This window comes from Accipiter gentilis, chromosome 13 (genome assembly GCF_929443795.1).
Source record: "Accipiter gentilis chromosome 13, bAccGen1.1, whole genome shotgun sequence".
In the NCBI taxonomy this organism is placed as follows: domain Eukaryota; kingdom Metazoa; phylum Chordata; class Aves; order Accipitriformes; family Accipitridae; genus Astur; species Astur gentilis.
In genome coordinates, this window is record NC_064892.1 from 30,641,562 (window position 1) to 30,658,640 (window position 17,079).

Consider the following 17,079-nt stretch of genomic DNA (forward strand, 5'->3'; position numbering starts at 1 on the left):
CCGGCCCCTCACACAACAACGGCCGGCCCCTTCCCGCCCAAACCGCGGCTCGCGCCGCGCCCACCATCAGCCAGGGAGCGTCAGCCAAGGGCCGGCCCGGCGTTGCCGGCTATTAGAGGGGGGTTTAAGGGAGCGTCGGAGAACTTCAGCGAGGGAAAGCGAGCGGTGGAGGCGGCCATGAGGGGAGCGCTGCTGATGTTAGCGGCGGACGAGGGGCACAGAGAGCCGGGAGAGGGCCGGAGGGAGGGCTGTCCCCGGCAGGAGAGGGAGGGAAAAAAAGGAGGGAACAACTCGTCCTGTCAGAAGTGGGGTGGGCGCTTCGCTGTGGGGCCCACAGCGCGACCTGGCTCGCCTTGTGGCTGAGGCGATTTTGCTTACGGGTTTGTTTCGCTGCCTAATTGATTGTATTAAACCGCATTTTCTGTCATAATTTGGTAGTGTTTGGTATATGCTGCAGAGAACGTAAGTTTTGCTGAGCGCCAGTGGGTTACAAGAAAGAAGGTGGCCCAGTTTCTCCTGCTCTACACCATGCCCTGTTTTATGGCCACGGACTTATCTCGTGCCCGCTCGTATTCCTCTGAACTCCAGGTTAAGGAATTTTAACCCTAAATCCCACAAGTTTTATACTTTAATTGCTTATCTCTGCATACAATCTGTTCATGTCATCCCTTTTTTGAAATGGCAGAAGCTGAATACGGTACTTCAGCTGGAGACATCAATTTGTCATTTTTCAGTATTGTTTTGTATCCTGGATGTTTTCTGACCTTTTCCTTATCCTTTCTCAGCATTCTGCACCAAAAAGTAACCCCAGTAATTACTGTTTCTTAGTCTGGTTGAAGGAAAGAAAATGGTTGTGTTGGTCTCTCTCCATCAAGTCCCCCTGTTAATTTTTAATGATCCAGTTTGGACACATTTGACAGTGGGGTGGGAAGCCTCAGAGATAACTGATTTCTGCAAACTTCATGAAAATAGGTGCCTGGGTGGGGAAAGACAAGATACCCACATCGGTTCCCTTTGGGAGGGAGAGCCAGGAGGATTCATCCCTCATCCCTCTGCCCAGCATGTGGTGGAAGGAAAAGCAGGAGGGGAAATGGTGGGGGACTCCCACGGTGTGTTCTGGACCTGACAGAAGTGTAGGTTTACTGGAGCTGAAGGGAAGGGAGGAACAGGGGGGCGTAGGACAGCAATTTAGAGGAAATCTGATTTTATTAATTCCTCTGTTCATGAAAAAAATACCTTTTTCTTCTTGTCCTTTAGTTGTCATATACTTATCTGTCATGACTGATTTTACCACAGTTGAGAAAATGTATTTATTATCATATAATTCTTGGACAAAGCCCGATAACAAATCCCTAATGCCTCCACTTGCCTTTTGACCTTTGCATTTTCCTGTCAAAACATTCAGGCATTTTTTACAGAGCTCTGCGAAATTTCTGACTGTTCCGAGGAGAAATCGGCATCCTCATTTTGGGCCTGTGGCCTCTCGTAACCTCTCTGTCTGGGTCCTTCTGAATATACTTTTTCTTGACTGACTGCCACATTCGTCACTGGAACATGCAGTTACAGCTCAGAAAAGGAAACTCTTTCAGTCCGCACAAGTGTTCCTTAAACTTCTTTGTGTTCTTGTTCTGTTTTGCAGCGCTGTACATTTCTGAATCTGTTTGAGATTGAGCAAAGCCGATGCATTAGAATGCATGATTACAGCAGCAAGTTACATGGCAGGGTTAATGCTGCTTCCGGGTTTAACGCTACCCTGGCACTTAATCATGTTTGTGCCTTTCAGTACAGTTTGTTATTTCCTGCAGATACTGACAGCAACAAAGCAGGGTCTCATCATAAAGAAGAAATACAGGTTCCCACTCCAATCTTACCTAGAGTAGGAATTTCCGTCTTGTACAAATCAGCTGCAAGACTGACAGTGAGAAGTGAGATATATAAAGCTGGTAATGTGTGTTTATATCAGATGATATTTTTCAAGCGTTTAAAAGGATTGTCTACCTGTGTAAGTAAAATCCTGTGTTTTAAACTTTGAGTTTGTCTATGAATACTGCATGTAGTTTGATATTTTCATTGTAAGTGCTGATTTCTGTTTCTTCAACCTTGCCTAAATACCCGTAAATTAAAAGAGGCAGAATGTTTTATTTTAGTCCAGTTTAAGAGGTTTTTATGTATTTTTTCCCCATTTTTTTTGTCTTTGCTGTTATTGAAATTTTGTTACAGTTGTGCTCTTATCCCTGTTCATTTGGGCTGCTTTGATGACCTGTTTTCTTTGGGCATCTCTCTCTAGCACATGTTAAATATTTCTTGCCTTTTTAATTTTCCCAAAACCATGTCAGTTCTCTGAGTTTCTGTAAGAAGATAAGGTGGCTGGTAGGATTCAAAGGTGCAGGAAATTGCCAGCAATCTTGTCTTGACCAACAGTGACCTTTTAGAATTAGATTTCTGGCATTTTTGTAAGTTACTTTTCAGATCTTTTTTCTACCCTGAGCTGTCTTGTTCTCTGCAGCCTGGTTTTATTTCCTTCATTGTTTCTTTTCACTCTTGTTAACCTCCTCACCTTTCCTCTGTTCTCATTATCTATCATTTTCTTTCATTTTCTTTTTCTTGAAGTCTGTGCAAGAGAATCTTTTTACCCTCCAGATGTTTGTACTGACAGAGTTTCAGAGAGTGAGTGGAACAGCTAAGGGGCGGCCTTGGCTTCAAGTTTGTGCAAGTATTTGCCTTGCATTTTGTACTGAAATGAGCAACTCCTTAATAAATGCACTTAATCTTTCCTGATGCGGTTACATGCAGTGAGACTTTCTGTGGAACGCTGGGTCTGTAGAGCATGTTACTTAAAACCTAAGTAACCATGAATGCATTTCTCATAAGCTAAAACATTGCTGTGCTTGGCAAGCCTGTATTTTGATAAGAGTTTAGTTTGGGGTAATTAGAAAGCAGGCAAAAAATTTTATTATGACTGTATCAAATTTACTTCTAACACCACTGACTTCAGTAGGACTCTGTGATGCAAAACTGGAAGGATACGAGTGTGGATCAGCACCATTGTTTCTTTGTGCACATCCCAGTAATTGCCCCTGTGGACTTTTTGCAATACACAATAACAATGTAGACAGTTACCTCTCCCTCCGCAAACACTTTCCTTCTTTGGCGGTATTTTTCTGGGGGAGTATGAGGACAGCAATGAACTCTACTTACCTTCCACTACTGACATACCTGAAGAGGAGCAATAATCTGTTTTTCCAGACACCCCTCTGTTGTACGGTCTTTGCTGGGGCTATTATCTATACCTAGTTTGGGATCATGTCATATTCTTACAGGCCTCCCACAGAGAGTGTCAGGGTAGGGAGGGAAATACCCTGATTTCCCAAGTCATGGTCTTTGACATGAGTCGGTTTCGACACTGTTTTCTTAGCAAGCTGTTTTCTTTGTTGTCAGCTGTGTGTAAATAATACTTTGAGCAAAATCAAGTGTCATAAATTACTTGGCAGATGCTTTTATCTGCTGTCACATTTTGATACTCTTAGTTCACCTGTTTTGATAGTCACTAATTAATCTTTGTAAGTGTTCAACTCGCAGAAAGGAAAACATCATTTTCAGTCAGTATTATTTTTCTTCCAGTCTGGAGGAAAGAACAGTGAAGAAAATACAGAATGTTTTCTGTAAAACCCACTCTGAATAAACGATCCATTAAAACCAGAGAGGTCTTTGACCTCTGATTTGAGTATAGAAACTCTGGGAATCCGTTGTCAACCAAAAAATGCCAAGGACACCAAGTCCACCGTAGTGGTAGGCCTCAAGTACACACAAGCAGTATTTTTGCAGGATGATGAAGTGCTGTAAAGCCAGACCATGCATGTAGTTACAGGAGAATGAGGGCTTGGGGCAGGAAAATAGTGCCAGGCATTATCTGATATGGTGAGTTCTGGTAGCAGAGCGTTGATTTCAAAGGCTTAAAAGATTCTCAAGTCCTTTGTTCCTACAAAGATACTAATTTTCCTGCAAAGGAATTAATACTCATGCATGATTTGTTACTGTGCAAAAAAAAATGGTGGTGTTAAGGAATACTCTAAATGATTATGGGGTCTTACAACTGGTGATAAAGCTGCACGTATTCCTCCTAGATCAAGCACAGTGCTTAGTCATGAAATCTGAATAGCCATCTGTTCAAGGTTCCCAAAGCAAGAGGGATCTAGTCTTTTGTTCCAGACCTCTGGAGGCTTGCACTGGAAACTGAAAAATTATCAGAGACAGAGAAAAGAAAATAAGACACTTCCTAGAGGATATGTAAAATAGGCTCTTATAGAAACGGAGAGAGGAAGAGAGGAATGGACAAGTTTCCACAGGTAGGCAGCCTAGCTGGGTTTGGATCAACAAAGCCCAGGAAAGGGAAAAAAAAAACCCAAAACCAAACACCAAAACTGGAATTACACCATGGGGCACAAGACAAGCTGTAAACTACAGAATGATTTTTGGATAAGCTTAATTTCAGAGCAAAGAGTGCAGCTAGCATAGTGAAAAAGCTGAGGCAGGAAGTTGTGCACAGTATTATATTCTTTTCATTTAGTTCTGTGTACTTCTTGCATACTAGGTAAAGTTTCAGTAACCTGTGCTGAGTTCCTGCACGTGTTGAAAAGAAGAACTATACCGATCATGTGCCTCTCCACACAGAAGTCAGAAATTAGCAAGTCAATCCTTGTGGTAATGCAAAAGGGAGAAGTGCAAAAAGTCTTGTGAAGGCCTGTGGGAAAGTTGTCATTGCGCTTGCAGTCCAGCACCCCTGCTGCCAGGAGGGATAGCAGATACGAGCGATAAGTGTGTAAAATGCCTCAGAAAAAAATTTATTACAGAAACTCCTCCAGGACCTCTGTATTTGGTTCCCCTCATGGGAGCTGGAGGAGGGCCCAACAGTCAGAGGTTAAGAAGGCCCATTAGGCTAATGTGGGTTAATTGATTCAATAAATCTAATGTTACGTACTAACCTTTTATCATTCCTGACCTGGGAAAAACCTGAGGTAGGCGGGGTGGTAGGGAAATACCTAAATACTTTAATAAATACATAATAATTCTCATTTCCGCCACTTTTCTTTTGCTGCAATTTCTTTTGATGCAGTTGAGGAAATCCTAAGACAGTGATTACTGCTATGCCACCTTCTCTACACAGTATCACTGAATGCATTGCCTTAATAACATAACTGTGTTTGGACTAATGATGCCATCTTGCCTTTTTGTTTGTTTTTCATGTTTTGCTACTGACCACTTGGCAGTTGCAGGAATCTTTAAATATCCTGGAATATGGTGGAAGCACTACTGATAGATCTGTTCAGCCTGCCAGCCAACTTGCAGAGCAACATCCAAGGATTACTGCATAGCACGCTAGAAACTATTGAGAAATGCTCTTCCGTCCCTGCTCTATTTGTTTATGTCATGTGTTCCCAGAGGCAGGGGAGCAAAAGGAACGGTGAACAAGAGTCCTTGCTTCCAGCTCTGAGAGATTTTCAGAGTCTGAAGAAAAGACTGGAGGTGGTGCATGCTCCGACTACAGCTGCTGCTTTGTACACCATCAAACAAAGACTGGATGAAAAAGACCTGAGCATCATTAAAATTATTCTCCCTACCATAAGAAAAGACTTAATGAAAGTATATGTAGATCATCTCTTTACAGCAGTCTACCAGTTTGAATTTGAGGATTTACAGGTGGCATCTGATTGTAAAAACCTACAGATAGCTGAACCTCAGAGTGAATGGCAAACGCTTCCTACGCAGGATGTGGTGCTCATCCAAAGTGAGATTCAGATGTACTTGGAAAGCCTGCCGAGCCTGAAAGGGGAGCTCACCATCCTCAGATCTTTCCTGATCCCAGGTAAATAGATCCCAATAATAGATTTTATGGACTGTCCCCAAGCATACTTCAAGGGACTTGCAGAATGGGCAAGATCTGGAAAAGTCTTCAGGCAGCAAATAACTCTATATGATGATGTAATAGTGTATCATGCCTGTAAGAGGGGGAAGTGTCAATAGAGATATAGCAAGAGGCTGGCAAGTCTGTTCCAGAAATGGGGCTTGATCAGAGGAAAGAGAGGCCCAGGTTTAGTGAGAGCATTGCTGCAGACAGTGAAATCTCCTTCCCTCTGTGTGGGAATTACACACTTGGAGAGTTACCATCATCTTCTGGAAAGGCAGGACAAGAGTTTTTCCTGGTCTGCAGCCTCAGGCATGGCTGGTTTATGAGACTGATGTCTCAAGCGTCCCTGCCATGGCATGACCCAGTGTACTGCAACTTGTCTCTCAAGCAGTGTTATTATGGGGTCTCATGATTCAGGGGAAACCTGAGAGGTTTGCTACTGCAAAAATTTGGAACTGTCCCTAAAAATAGGCCTGAAATGATCCAGAGCCTGAAAGGAACATGAGTTACTTAAAGCCATCTTTGCCTTTGTTGCACTTCAAGTTTTTGACCGTGACTTTGAAAGGATCACACTACATAAAAGAGATTTTGAATCTCAACTCTGATTATATCACTAGGGTTGTCAGCTATTAGGACAGCAAAAACACCACTTCTGGGACTAGCTTTCTGAGTTCCACTTTGCCACACAGATCCCCTCCGCGCCACCGCCCCCAAAAGCAGTGATTGCGTTTGGTGCACGAGGCCACAATAAGATCCGTGCTGTGAAAACAGAGGATTTTTCAGTAACACTAGAAATTCTCAGTGTACTTCAGAGAGATGTTTGAGATTCTGTGTCTTGAGGACTAGTACTTCATTTGCCAAAAAAGCTTGGGAGACAGCACCTTAGAACAGTTGTTTAAAAATCTACTGTCATTTTCCTCAGTGAGTTACCTCTTCTGTAGCGTTTGCACTACAACTCTGCAAAAAGTCAGGCTAAATCTGCCAGGTCTCCTTCTTGCTCAAACCCCTCTACCTTAGCCTTGGAGGATTATGATTATGAGCAAAAAGGAAACTTGGAATCCTGAAATTTAAATGCCACAGCTAATATGAGGTAAAGCAATACTCAATTTGATTGGCCGATTCCAGGTCTCTTCAGTATAAAACCATGTTATACCTGGACTGGCCTTGTCTTGAAAGCAACTGTTTGTTGTCTTTTTTGCCTTGCCAGATGATATCTTCCTGCATGGCTTCACCACAAGGACAGGTGGCATCTCCTACATACCAACTCTAAGCTCCTGCAATCTCTTCAGCAGTTCCAAGCGGAGGGACCCACAAGTTGTTGTTAAAGAGAATCTCCGCCGGCTAGCTAATGCTGCAGGATTTAACCCAGAGACTTTTCACAGAGTCAAGGTATCTTACCAAACAATGGGTTTATGTAAACGGATCAGATCTCCCTTCATGTATCACTGGCTAAAACTGTAGGCATTATTCTTGCCTTTCTCAGCAAGAACTTGTGAGAAGCAGGACAATTAAAACATTTATGCTGGCAGTTTATCTGTGGGAGTAGCCATCCAAACTATCAGCCATTTGGCACTATATGGACAAGCAGCACTGTTTCTTCCAAGAATATTCTAACATTTAACTTACACAGAGCAGAATAATCAGATAAATGATCAGGGCAGTTTCTCTTAAAAGCAAAATACAGCACCACTTCTATGGTGGCTTTCTACTGACACATCTGCGTGGCATTTGAACAAGGGAGTGCCTGATTTCCATGCATGAGCAGTTGGTGCTGAAGAGTGTTTCATGCCAAAGAAAAATCTTTGCATTAGTCAAAACTGGGGTTTTTGCTGCCATATCACTGTCCGTGTTCTGATTTTGTCTTGACAGATCGATCACGCTAATGCTGTGTATATTATGGGAAAGACAGAGCCTGACAGCTATGATGGAATAGTTACGAATCAGAAAGGTGTTACGATAGCAGCTCCAGGTGCTGATTGCATACCAGTGCTGTTTGCTGATCCTGTCAGAAAAGCCTGCGGTGCTGCTCATTCTGGTAGGAATTTTAAATAACAGAGATCAAAATAACTAGGAGACCACTGGAAAGGGAGTTTTGGACTACGAATTATAAATGAGCAACCAAAGGAGCACTGAGTGAGAATGAATCAATGCAAGATCACATAACAATACAGACACTGTTTGTATCTAAGTTTGTATCCTCCCAAAACAAGATTAGTCTTAAGAATAGTTTGTTTCCCAGGCTATGTTTTTTTTAGTTTTATTTTATAACTGTAATAATTATTCTTTATGTATTTATAAATTTATTTTTCTGATCTGGTAGCCAAAACCCAATAATTTTTTTTGTGCCCTGTCTAACTTCATATGTAAAAACTAGCCATAAAGCCAATGCCCCCAACAATCATTCTGGATCAGAAGAAATGTTTGACCCAAACCAAATCAGAATAAAACTGAAGCAGGGATGGTTAGCACAACCTGGGGTTATGTCTGACTTCAGAAGACATCCCAACTCATAGGCTCGAATATGTATCCTGTGGTGAGATTTTCCTGCTGGGGCTGTTTCATTTTATAAAACAGGTCTGTATTTATGAGATCAAGGAGAATGCACAGCTGAGAGTTTCTCCTCAGCTTTGATGCTAGTACACCTCTTAATACGGTAGGAAGCTTCACCTCTGCCTAGAGCTTGTGGATACCACCTAATTCATACAATTCTTCATACACTGAATAAATTAGCCAAAATAAATTCGAATTTGTGAGTCATCATAAGATAATAAGATAATTAAAACTATGACTTTCCTTCAATAAAGTTGTTGTGCCCCCCCCCTCTCCCAGCCCTGTGCCTAGCAAGCTTAGAGGAGGTGAGAGGAATGAGAATTGTGGCATGCCTGTCTGGAAGGAGAGGGGAATGTTGTGGTTCTTAATGGGGAAAAGGGATGTAGAGAATTTTATCCACTCCTGAAAGTTTTAAGAGTTTTACATTGTAAGTGTTCAAACCTAATTATTGTAGAATATTTAAATCTGTAGTTGCTCCTTTCTCTGCTGCCTCTTCATTTATCTAGTCCCCGACACACCACACTGTTCCCCCAGCCCACACCACTGCCTTCTCCGAGCATACCTCCCGGCTCTAGCCTGAACTCCTACCTTCCGTCTCCCAAGTTTTGGCCTGCATTCCCACATCACAGTCCTTGCCAGGCTTCCAATTATCTTTTCCTAAATCCTTTCCTTCCTGTCTGACCCCACCTCAGTTCATGTTTAACTTGAAAACACGTTGCTATGTATACAAATGAAGACAATTAGTTATAAGGTCATCTCAGTCTTTGGATGTAGAAAAGCGGAGGAAGAGTTATTAGCATATCCTATCCTTTGTTATGACGCACTCCCTGTGCAATGCAAAGGCTTCCCGGGTCTCAAACTAGGATATGAGAACTCAAAGACGGGCTTTCTTCTGTCTATTCCAAACAACGCCGAAGTGCAAAGCTTGGCTTTCATCTATCTATTCCAAACAATGTCTCTAGCTTGAGCCTCTTTTTTTTTTTTCTAAAATAACACTAAAACCATTTTCACCATATTATAAAAATACACTTCTGAGTGTAACATATTTCTGTTGTCGTATTCTCATTTAAATGTTTCAAGCACAGAGGAGCTGTAAAGTATGCTCTAGTTGCCCAGACCAGGACACTGGGGAAAAAGAATTCTGGAATGCTAATCTAAACTGTCCTCTCTAGTTTCCATCTCCACAAAATGATGATATCAGCAAACTGACAGTTGTTAATGTATTGGGTTGGGGTTTTTAAAAATGAAAATTATTTATTATTAGATATAATGATTTATTTTTAGATATAAATATATCTATTCGTTTGCACCTTTAACAATAGCATTTATTTTAGCTACTATAAAATTAAAGAGACAATTTCTACAATTTTTTTTTCAACCTCTCATTTCTCACAGGATGGAAAGGCACATTGTTAGGAGTTTCGATGGCCACAGTAAATGCTATGGTATCTGAATATGGGTGTAACGTGAAAGATATCCTTGTGGTGCTGGGCCCGTCTGTAGGACCTTGCTGCTATAAACTTCCTCATGAATCAGCTAAAGAATTTCACAGAATTGATCCAAAGTGTGTGAGACTATTTGACTCTCCAAGTCCTTATATTGATATTAGAAGAGCAACACGGTAAGCCTACTGACTGCATTTCCATGACATACAGTTCTTTTGTGCTGAGCAGACTAGAGATGAAGGCGAAAGAACAAAAGATTAATTCCACATTAGTTATCAATAATTATATTGATATTGTATTATCCAGCAGTATTATGGTGAGGGTCCTCGCCATCTTAAAGTACTCACTAGTACTTTGCAGATCAAGAAATGATAACTTTGAATTAATGGTATGTGCTCACTTTTGCTGGGTTTCAACTATTATTTTACTGTTACACTGTTAGTTTACGGATTATAGACAAATGTTCAAATTAAATGTGGTTTTACTGGTCGCATAAAAGCAATTATTTTTGTCTAATATTTGAAAAAATAAAGTAAGAAAAACAAATACAAGTCCCAACCACAATATTGGCACAGTTTGTTAAGTTGGTACTAGAGAAGCTGTCTGAATGACAGTGTCTTAAGGAATGCAAAGATGTAAAAAACAAAATATGTTTTCTGTTTCTCTTTCTTTATTTCAGTGTTCTTCTGGAGAGTGGTGGGATTCTTCCCGAGAACATCCAAGATGATTCTGTCACAGACCAGAACCAAAATATCACTTTCTGTACTGCATGCCACCCTGAAAAATTTTACTCTCACTTTCGTGATGGCACTAACTTTGGGACACAGATTGGCTTCATATCAATCAAAGACTGAGGTAGTATCTCCTACTCTCGAATAGTATTTCAGCAATGAATCTGGAGCATTGTCTGACACCCTGCTCTCCTTGTGGAAGTTCTCCCTCCTTCCTTTCACAGACTTGCAATAGGGAATTCACGGGTCTTTACAATTCTGCTTCTTCCCTTCCCTCTCATTCTGAGGCAAGAATAAATGTCTAGGGTGTGGGGCCAGTAATTCTTGTGTGAGACGGGGTGCAGAGGAAACAAGGACAACCCACACCAGTGACAAAGCCCTTCTGCAAGACCAGGTGCAAGCTCCAATTTTTTTGAGCCTTCTTGACCAAATATTTCCCAGAAACCTCACTGTCTTAAGGTGGTGAAAGCACAAAAACCCAGTATTAGCTTCTGGGTGAGAATTCTGAATGAAGTATGACGTTACTGATACAGGAAGGCAACCCTGTATTGCACATTAATTGTTTGAGAGCACCCAGCTTTGGTAGTTTCAGCTGAAGGTCAGCCTTACAGAATTATGTGCCTGGGATTGTTTTTCTCCTTTGGATTAGTTTAAAGAAGAGCTCCAGAACACTTAGAGAACTTTTCCTATGGAAAATAACTTGCAAGTGAGAAGCAAGCAAGCTCCTTTGGGGCAGACATTGCAAATATATGAACCCTCACCATTCTTTATTTTTCGATTGTAGAAAAAGTAGGACTAAGACTCTTTAATATGATATGACATGCATGTTCATGTTTCCTTAGAATTTTTTTCTTTAAAATATTGATGCTCTGCTAATGTCCATGGAGACAGTCTCAACACTGCCAAGTTATTTAATAAATATCTATAAAGAGGAATGAATTTAGCCTCAGTTAATTTTACTCACCAATAGTTGACTTACCTGTCTTACTAAGGAAATTCTAAGTGTGCACTGTTTTCTTTTGTCCATAAAACATTTGCTTCTAGACGTTAAAATAGACATGATAGTTCCTGACACATAGACAGTGAGAGATTCCTAATAGTAAAACTATGCTGACTGTAGCTTGCAGAGTTGCCAAGCACAAGCCTTGGGACAACTGTCTGTCTGCATGACGTATTTTCTATTTTGAATTCAACGATCTTTACCAATTCCAGACTTTCATGTCCACTAGAGGTCAGTGCTCGCTCACGCTGCACTTCCATCCCCGGCTGCACTGGATCTATGAGTTTTCAAACCATGCATTTTGCAAAGCACTGTACAGCATATGCTGCTACTTTTGCCTATATAATCATCTGCCAAGTTATTCTAGTATCTGTGCTTGAAGCGTAATCTATTTTTCATTTTATTGGGCTGTGATTCAGAGCTGACCAAATTAGAACTTTCCTTGTCCTCTGGGAGAACAGGCTTTGTAAAAACCTTTCTTATACCTGTGAATGATTATTTCTCAGAAAAGAGCCTGGTTCTGAATATGTTACCCTCTGACTGTAGCCATCTTCCAAAAAAATACTTCTTCCAACTCTCCTACTTCTTTAGAAATATTATTCCTCTTCTGCTGTAGCACTGCAGTCCTTGACAATAAAAATTCTTACATTTTCAGTTACCTTTTAAAAACCTCACCGTTGCTTTCATCATTGTTGGTTTCTTTTGTAACTTCACTGTGGTGACCTTCACAGCTGGGTCCAAACTGGAGGTTCAGGCTCCAACAAGGGCAACACTCACACTCCTCAACTTAATGCTGCCAAGCATGTTACTGCACACTAGCTGATGGTGTGTATGGTATGTATACATGTTATGTGTATTATTGACTTACTCCAAATACGGGATAATATAATTAGATGGACACTGACAGGCTTACCTTGCTGCACTAGGTAAAAAAACCTGACAACCCACCTTCACCTTTTAGTGCTGTCCCTTTGCCCTGGTATCTAATTGTGAACCACTTTATGGGCACTGATTGAAGTGAGTAAGGTGTCCTTCCTTCTGCTGTTTCTGCTGTGGGGGCAGTAGCACCACGTAGTCTTCGGTCCCTGCATCTGAAGCTCAGCCAAAGCTTGTCTGTCAGTGCCCTTCACTTAACCCTTTTCCCTTGTGGATTAAGAGCATGCCGTCAAAAACAGCTGAGTTATTTGGTTTTGCAAGGTACTGCTTGGCAGCTGAAGCATCATAGGTGCCCATGTGCCTGCTGTTAGCCTGCCTAACCTCAAAGATGGTTTTAAACTAACACATTTAACTTTGCAGTAAGTAGAAAGACCTTGCGGCCATGCTACTTACCACAGTTCAAATTCTCAACGGTATGTTAGGTCCCAGTAACATGATACTGATAGTAAGTACTGGCTTGTTCATACCTGCTCAAGAATGACAGGAGAGACTTTCTGTTCCGAAAAATACCATTTACAGGTCATGGTAGGACTGTGCAAGCTGGAGAGCGTGTCAGAATGAGCAGAAACAGCAAAGGCTTTACCTTTTAGAAGACAAATCGTTACCACAATCGTTGTTCATCATTTCTTTTACGCTGAATTACCTAGACTGTAAACCTGTCAAGGCAGGAAGCAGCCTTTTGTACATGGATTACCGAGGTGGAGAACTCCACGACCAAGAAGAAAATAATAATAATAATGTTCAGTTCCCAAAAAGGTTAGGCTCTGTATCATACAAAGTTTCCTTCAAAAGTCCTTGCTACAAAGGCATTTTAATTCTGGTATAAAACAAGAAAAAAAAAGAAAAAAAAGAAGTTTAGAGGAAGGGCATGATAAAAAGGAGACAAGGCTGTTTCGCATCTCTATTTATTTACTTTCCATTGTTGTTGCTCACTAAAGGAGCCAAGCAGATCAGCCCTGATTCACCACCTTCAGGGAAGCTCTTAAAATGCTTCATAAATTGTTCAGCTGTACCTACCTAATGATCAGATCCCATTTATTAACCTTGCCCATGAATTCATAATCTGCATTCTCCCTATTATTGTTATTAAATAACATTCTTAATTATGATTGTGGTATGGCCTGAGGCGAGCACCAGGCATGATCACACTGAATATTGGTTTTGATAGCTATGACTGTGCAATTAACAGTTGTTGCCATTGTAGATTCCGAATATGGGTCTCTTCATTTACATTTATATATTGGAATGGAGTGTACCAAAACGTGTCTGAGAAGGTCTTTATTCACTATTCCAGGAAAACAGGGTAGCCCCAACACAGACTTGGGGTTCCAGTGCCTGGGGAAGCAGTGTGATAATTAGTGACAAGTTTACCCAAACGGGGATTTATTGCCACAGGTATGGCAAAGGTGAAAAATATTGAGGGGGTTAGATTAAAAATGCCTTTAATTAATTTATAGAGGTTAGGTCCATCGGTGAGTGCTAGTCAGTTGCTTGGTCTGAGTTTAGCATTTGATGGCTGCGTTTGTGAGCGGCGACAAACTCGGAAGGCACAGGACTGGACCTTCAGCAGAACACTTGGGCAAATCTGGACCCACAGAAAGCACATAATTCCTCCCAAATTACAAGCATTCAGTTACAGGAAGGCGTCTCCCTTCCCCGGCAGTAACACGGTTTGCAAAGTGGTCGTCTTTGCCTCCAGTCTTATTTTCATCATGCTCCTCTCTTGCGCATTGCTGTCTTTCTGTCCAGCACCACTCACAATTGCCCTACGAGGCTTGTGAATCCAGTCGCAAGGTGTTGGAGAAAACAGACACCATTCTGCGCAGAGCAGCGCCCGTGTTGCTTTCTTTTGTATGCACGTGCCTTTTTTCTTTTTTTTTTTTTTTTCCTTTTAGCAGCAGTATGAGATTTTTGTCCTCAGCACAGGATCTTTACCAGTACCCTCCAACCCATTCCCATTTTACAGGTTTCCACAAGAGCTCCCGATTGCCAGCCTACACGGCAAAGAAGTCAATATTCCTAGATTCCCCCATTGCTGTCCTCATTTCCACTCCATGCTCAATTTGCTGCTGGGTGATGCAAAGAGGGAGATGAGCTGCGCTCATTTGTCCCGAGACTCAGAGGGGTGTGCGTGTGTGCCAGGCTTTTTTTGTTCGCTGACTACCCAAGTCCTCCCTGACTCCAGCCTCTTGTACGACAATATAACGGGGCGGTGTGCTGATGGGAGCTGTAAATCCTATATGTGACAGAGGAAATAATGTATTGACCTGCTGAGGGATTTATATACCTCCAAAGTCTGACAGCGAGCTCAGCCTGTAAGGCTGACTTGTTCTACTTTCCATTTCTAGCAGATACTATCCAGTGTTCCAGATGAATGATTCGGAGAGAAATGTCCGTGGATTTAAGAATGGTTCTAATCCGGAATATTCTTATACCCAGGATATTACTAATTGTTACCCAGTGTCACACCTTTTTAGGAGACTAAGAGATTTTGCTGCTCTGTTTGCTTTAATAATACAGTGCCTGTGGCTGTGCTGCTAAAAAGCGTGATGGTGTATTTCCCAAAGGCATGCGGAGAAATAGGAAGCTAGCTTTATAAAGCGATCCCTCTGATCTTTCATTAGTAAGCGTTTAATTTTCAGTAACATCTCACATTACAAATACTCGGCTGGCTCTCTCTCTCGGGGGTCAGAGGAGGCCCAATGAGGAATTTTGGGAGCACGGTCCCCGGAGGACAGCAGGGCTGAGGTCTCTCCCTTCCACTTCTGCAAATGTGGCATCGTGTCTCCAGGGCAACCTGAATTCTGACAGTCATGGGAGCAAGGGCACGGCATGGATTTCCATTTGATTCCTGCAACAGAAAAGGGATCAGAGAAAAAAAATCAATACGTGACGAAACTATGAGAGTTCATTTTCAAGATTAATTTTATCTAAGGGCTCATTTCCTCTCTTCTTGTGCAAACGTAATTCACAACTACTAACTACATTATTTGTTTTTTCTGGTTTTGCCTCTTCTACACGTAGCAAAGGCCTAAACATCTGAAATAAATAGGTTGCAACATAAAAATTTGGGGTGTACCTACCATAAAACTCCACAAGCATTTTATAAAGGAGGCTTAAAGCAGTGTTTGCATTTCAAGATATGTAATTTCACTTTTTCTCATGTGATGCAATATTTTTAGGCAGCAATTCATAGTTCTGGTCAGATGTTTCAGTTCAAAGTGATTTTATCAATGACAACTACAGAAAGCCCTGCCTAACTGAAATAAATACCCTAGCATTTCTCTTTGAGGCACTGAGCTGTATCCTAAAAGAATATTCAAACTAACATTGCTGCTGAAGAAAAGCATTTTTGTCTGCTTTGGCTTTCTTTGTTCGAAAGCTGTGAGCTTGATTTTCCTGCACAAGAATGAATCACAATAAACTCCGTTGTAACACCAAAGTTGTGACAGGTGGCTCGAACCCTTGTGCTTGATTTTAATACGTGCTTTTAAAAAGTGCTTCATAAAATTAGGATTAAATAAAACAGGGTTATGCAGACAATTTTATTCTGACTCCCTGCTTTCTTCTTTATATCCTCTCCATAAAAAGCTTTCGGAACATGAGAAGTGAGCGGAGCAAGAAGCGGGTTAGAGAGGCTCCTTTAGGCTTGTGGATGTTTCTTGCTATATTTGATGCTTAGATCTTCCTCAGTTCCTTCAATTACCCTCCAACTTCGATCCTCAAGTTCCCCCAGCACTGAAACATCCCGGCTCACGTAACTCCATGCTAGCAATGGCAGAAACACAGATGTAGACTTGATAGTGATGTTTACATGGTAGCATTTCTTCAGCCTATCTGATGCTGGCATAAATGAAGCTGTAATAAAAATATTATGCCGCAATGGGGAGATATTTTGAGAAAAAACTCCTGAGCAGCCTTGCATTTACTTGAGATTTTAGGGGCTGTAAGTCAACAGCAATTTTTTGCTTTTCAGAAGACTGGGAAAGTAAAAGATAACTTTGCACCCTCTACTTATCTAGTGCATGTCTTCAGCAGAGCAACATGGTTTGGGTTTTAGAGTCTTGTCCGGTGTACAATAATATTTCTGTAATTTCCTTTAAGAATGGCTTCTTAAGAAGAGACTGACTGCATATACATTGGCCAGGAAGTGCAAAATTCAGCTGACTTCTCTTTGTTAGTTAATATTACTATTTAACATGAAAGTCTGTTAGAAAATGCAGGCTCTGCAAAATGGGGAAATCGGACTGCTCGAGCTAAAATGTTCATAAGAGAAAGGGTAAAGGTTCAGACAAAGCTAATGGCTAGTTTCAACATCTTCAGGATGATACGTTTCAATCCGTCTTTCAGAACAACTCCTCATTTCCCATTTTGAATATTAAGAGCCATCTGAAAGAAACCATTTAAAAACTGAAGAAGTGCCATTGCAAACTAAAACAAATATTGAAATCTCAATTCATGCTGAAAAGAGAGCCTGTCTTCCACAGAGCTCCTCTTACTATTTATGTATAT

The 17,079-nt window shown here is 41.3% G+C and overlaps 1 protein-coding gene across 2 annotated transcripts; it reads left to right on the forward strand.

Annotated features, from left to right (window-relative positions):
* Positions 1–1,769: 1,769 nt before the first annotated feature.
* On the forward strand, positions 1,770–12,197 carry LACC1 (laccase domain containing 1). Of its 2 annotated transcripts, XM_049815790.1 has the most exons (6): positions 1,770–2,002; positions 5,268–5,863; positions 7,113–7,294; positions 7,775–7,940; positions 9,851–10,076; positions 10,580–12,197. In XM_049815790.1, exons 2-6 carry the CDS (start codon positions 5,296–5,298, stop codon positions 10,752–10,754), a joined length of 1,317 nt encoding a protein of 438 aa, XP_049671747.1. In that variant the 5' UTR covers positions 1,770–2,002; positions 5,268–5,295; the 3' UTR covers positions 10,755–12,197. The 2 variants fall into 2 exon arrangements, with proteins under 2 accessions (XP_049671747.1, XP_049671749.1); XM_049815792.1 differs by lacking the exons at positions 1,770–2,002; positions 7,113–7,294 and having other exon boundaries at positions 5,816–5,863.
* The last annotated feature ends 4,882 nt before the right edge of the window (positions 12,198–17,079 follow it).

Excerpts from the sequence above, each read along its gene's own strand:
- LACC1 (XM_049815790.1), top strand. The coding sequence starts at position 5,296 with ATGGTGGAAGCACTACTGATAGATCTGTTCAGCCTGCCAGCCAACTTG. Across the intron at positions 5,864-7,112 it reads CAGATCTTTCCTGATCCCAG|ATGATATCTTCCTGCATGGC; the intron begins GTAAATAGATCC and ends TTGCCTTGCCAG. Across the intron at positions 7,295-7,774 it reads AGACTTTTCACAGAGTCAAG|ATCGATCACGCTAATGCTGT; the intron begins GTATCTTACCAA and ends TTGTCTTGACAG.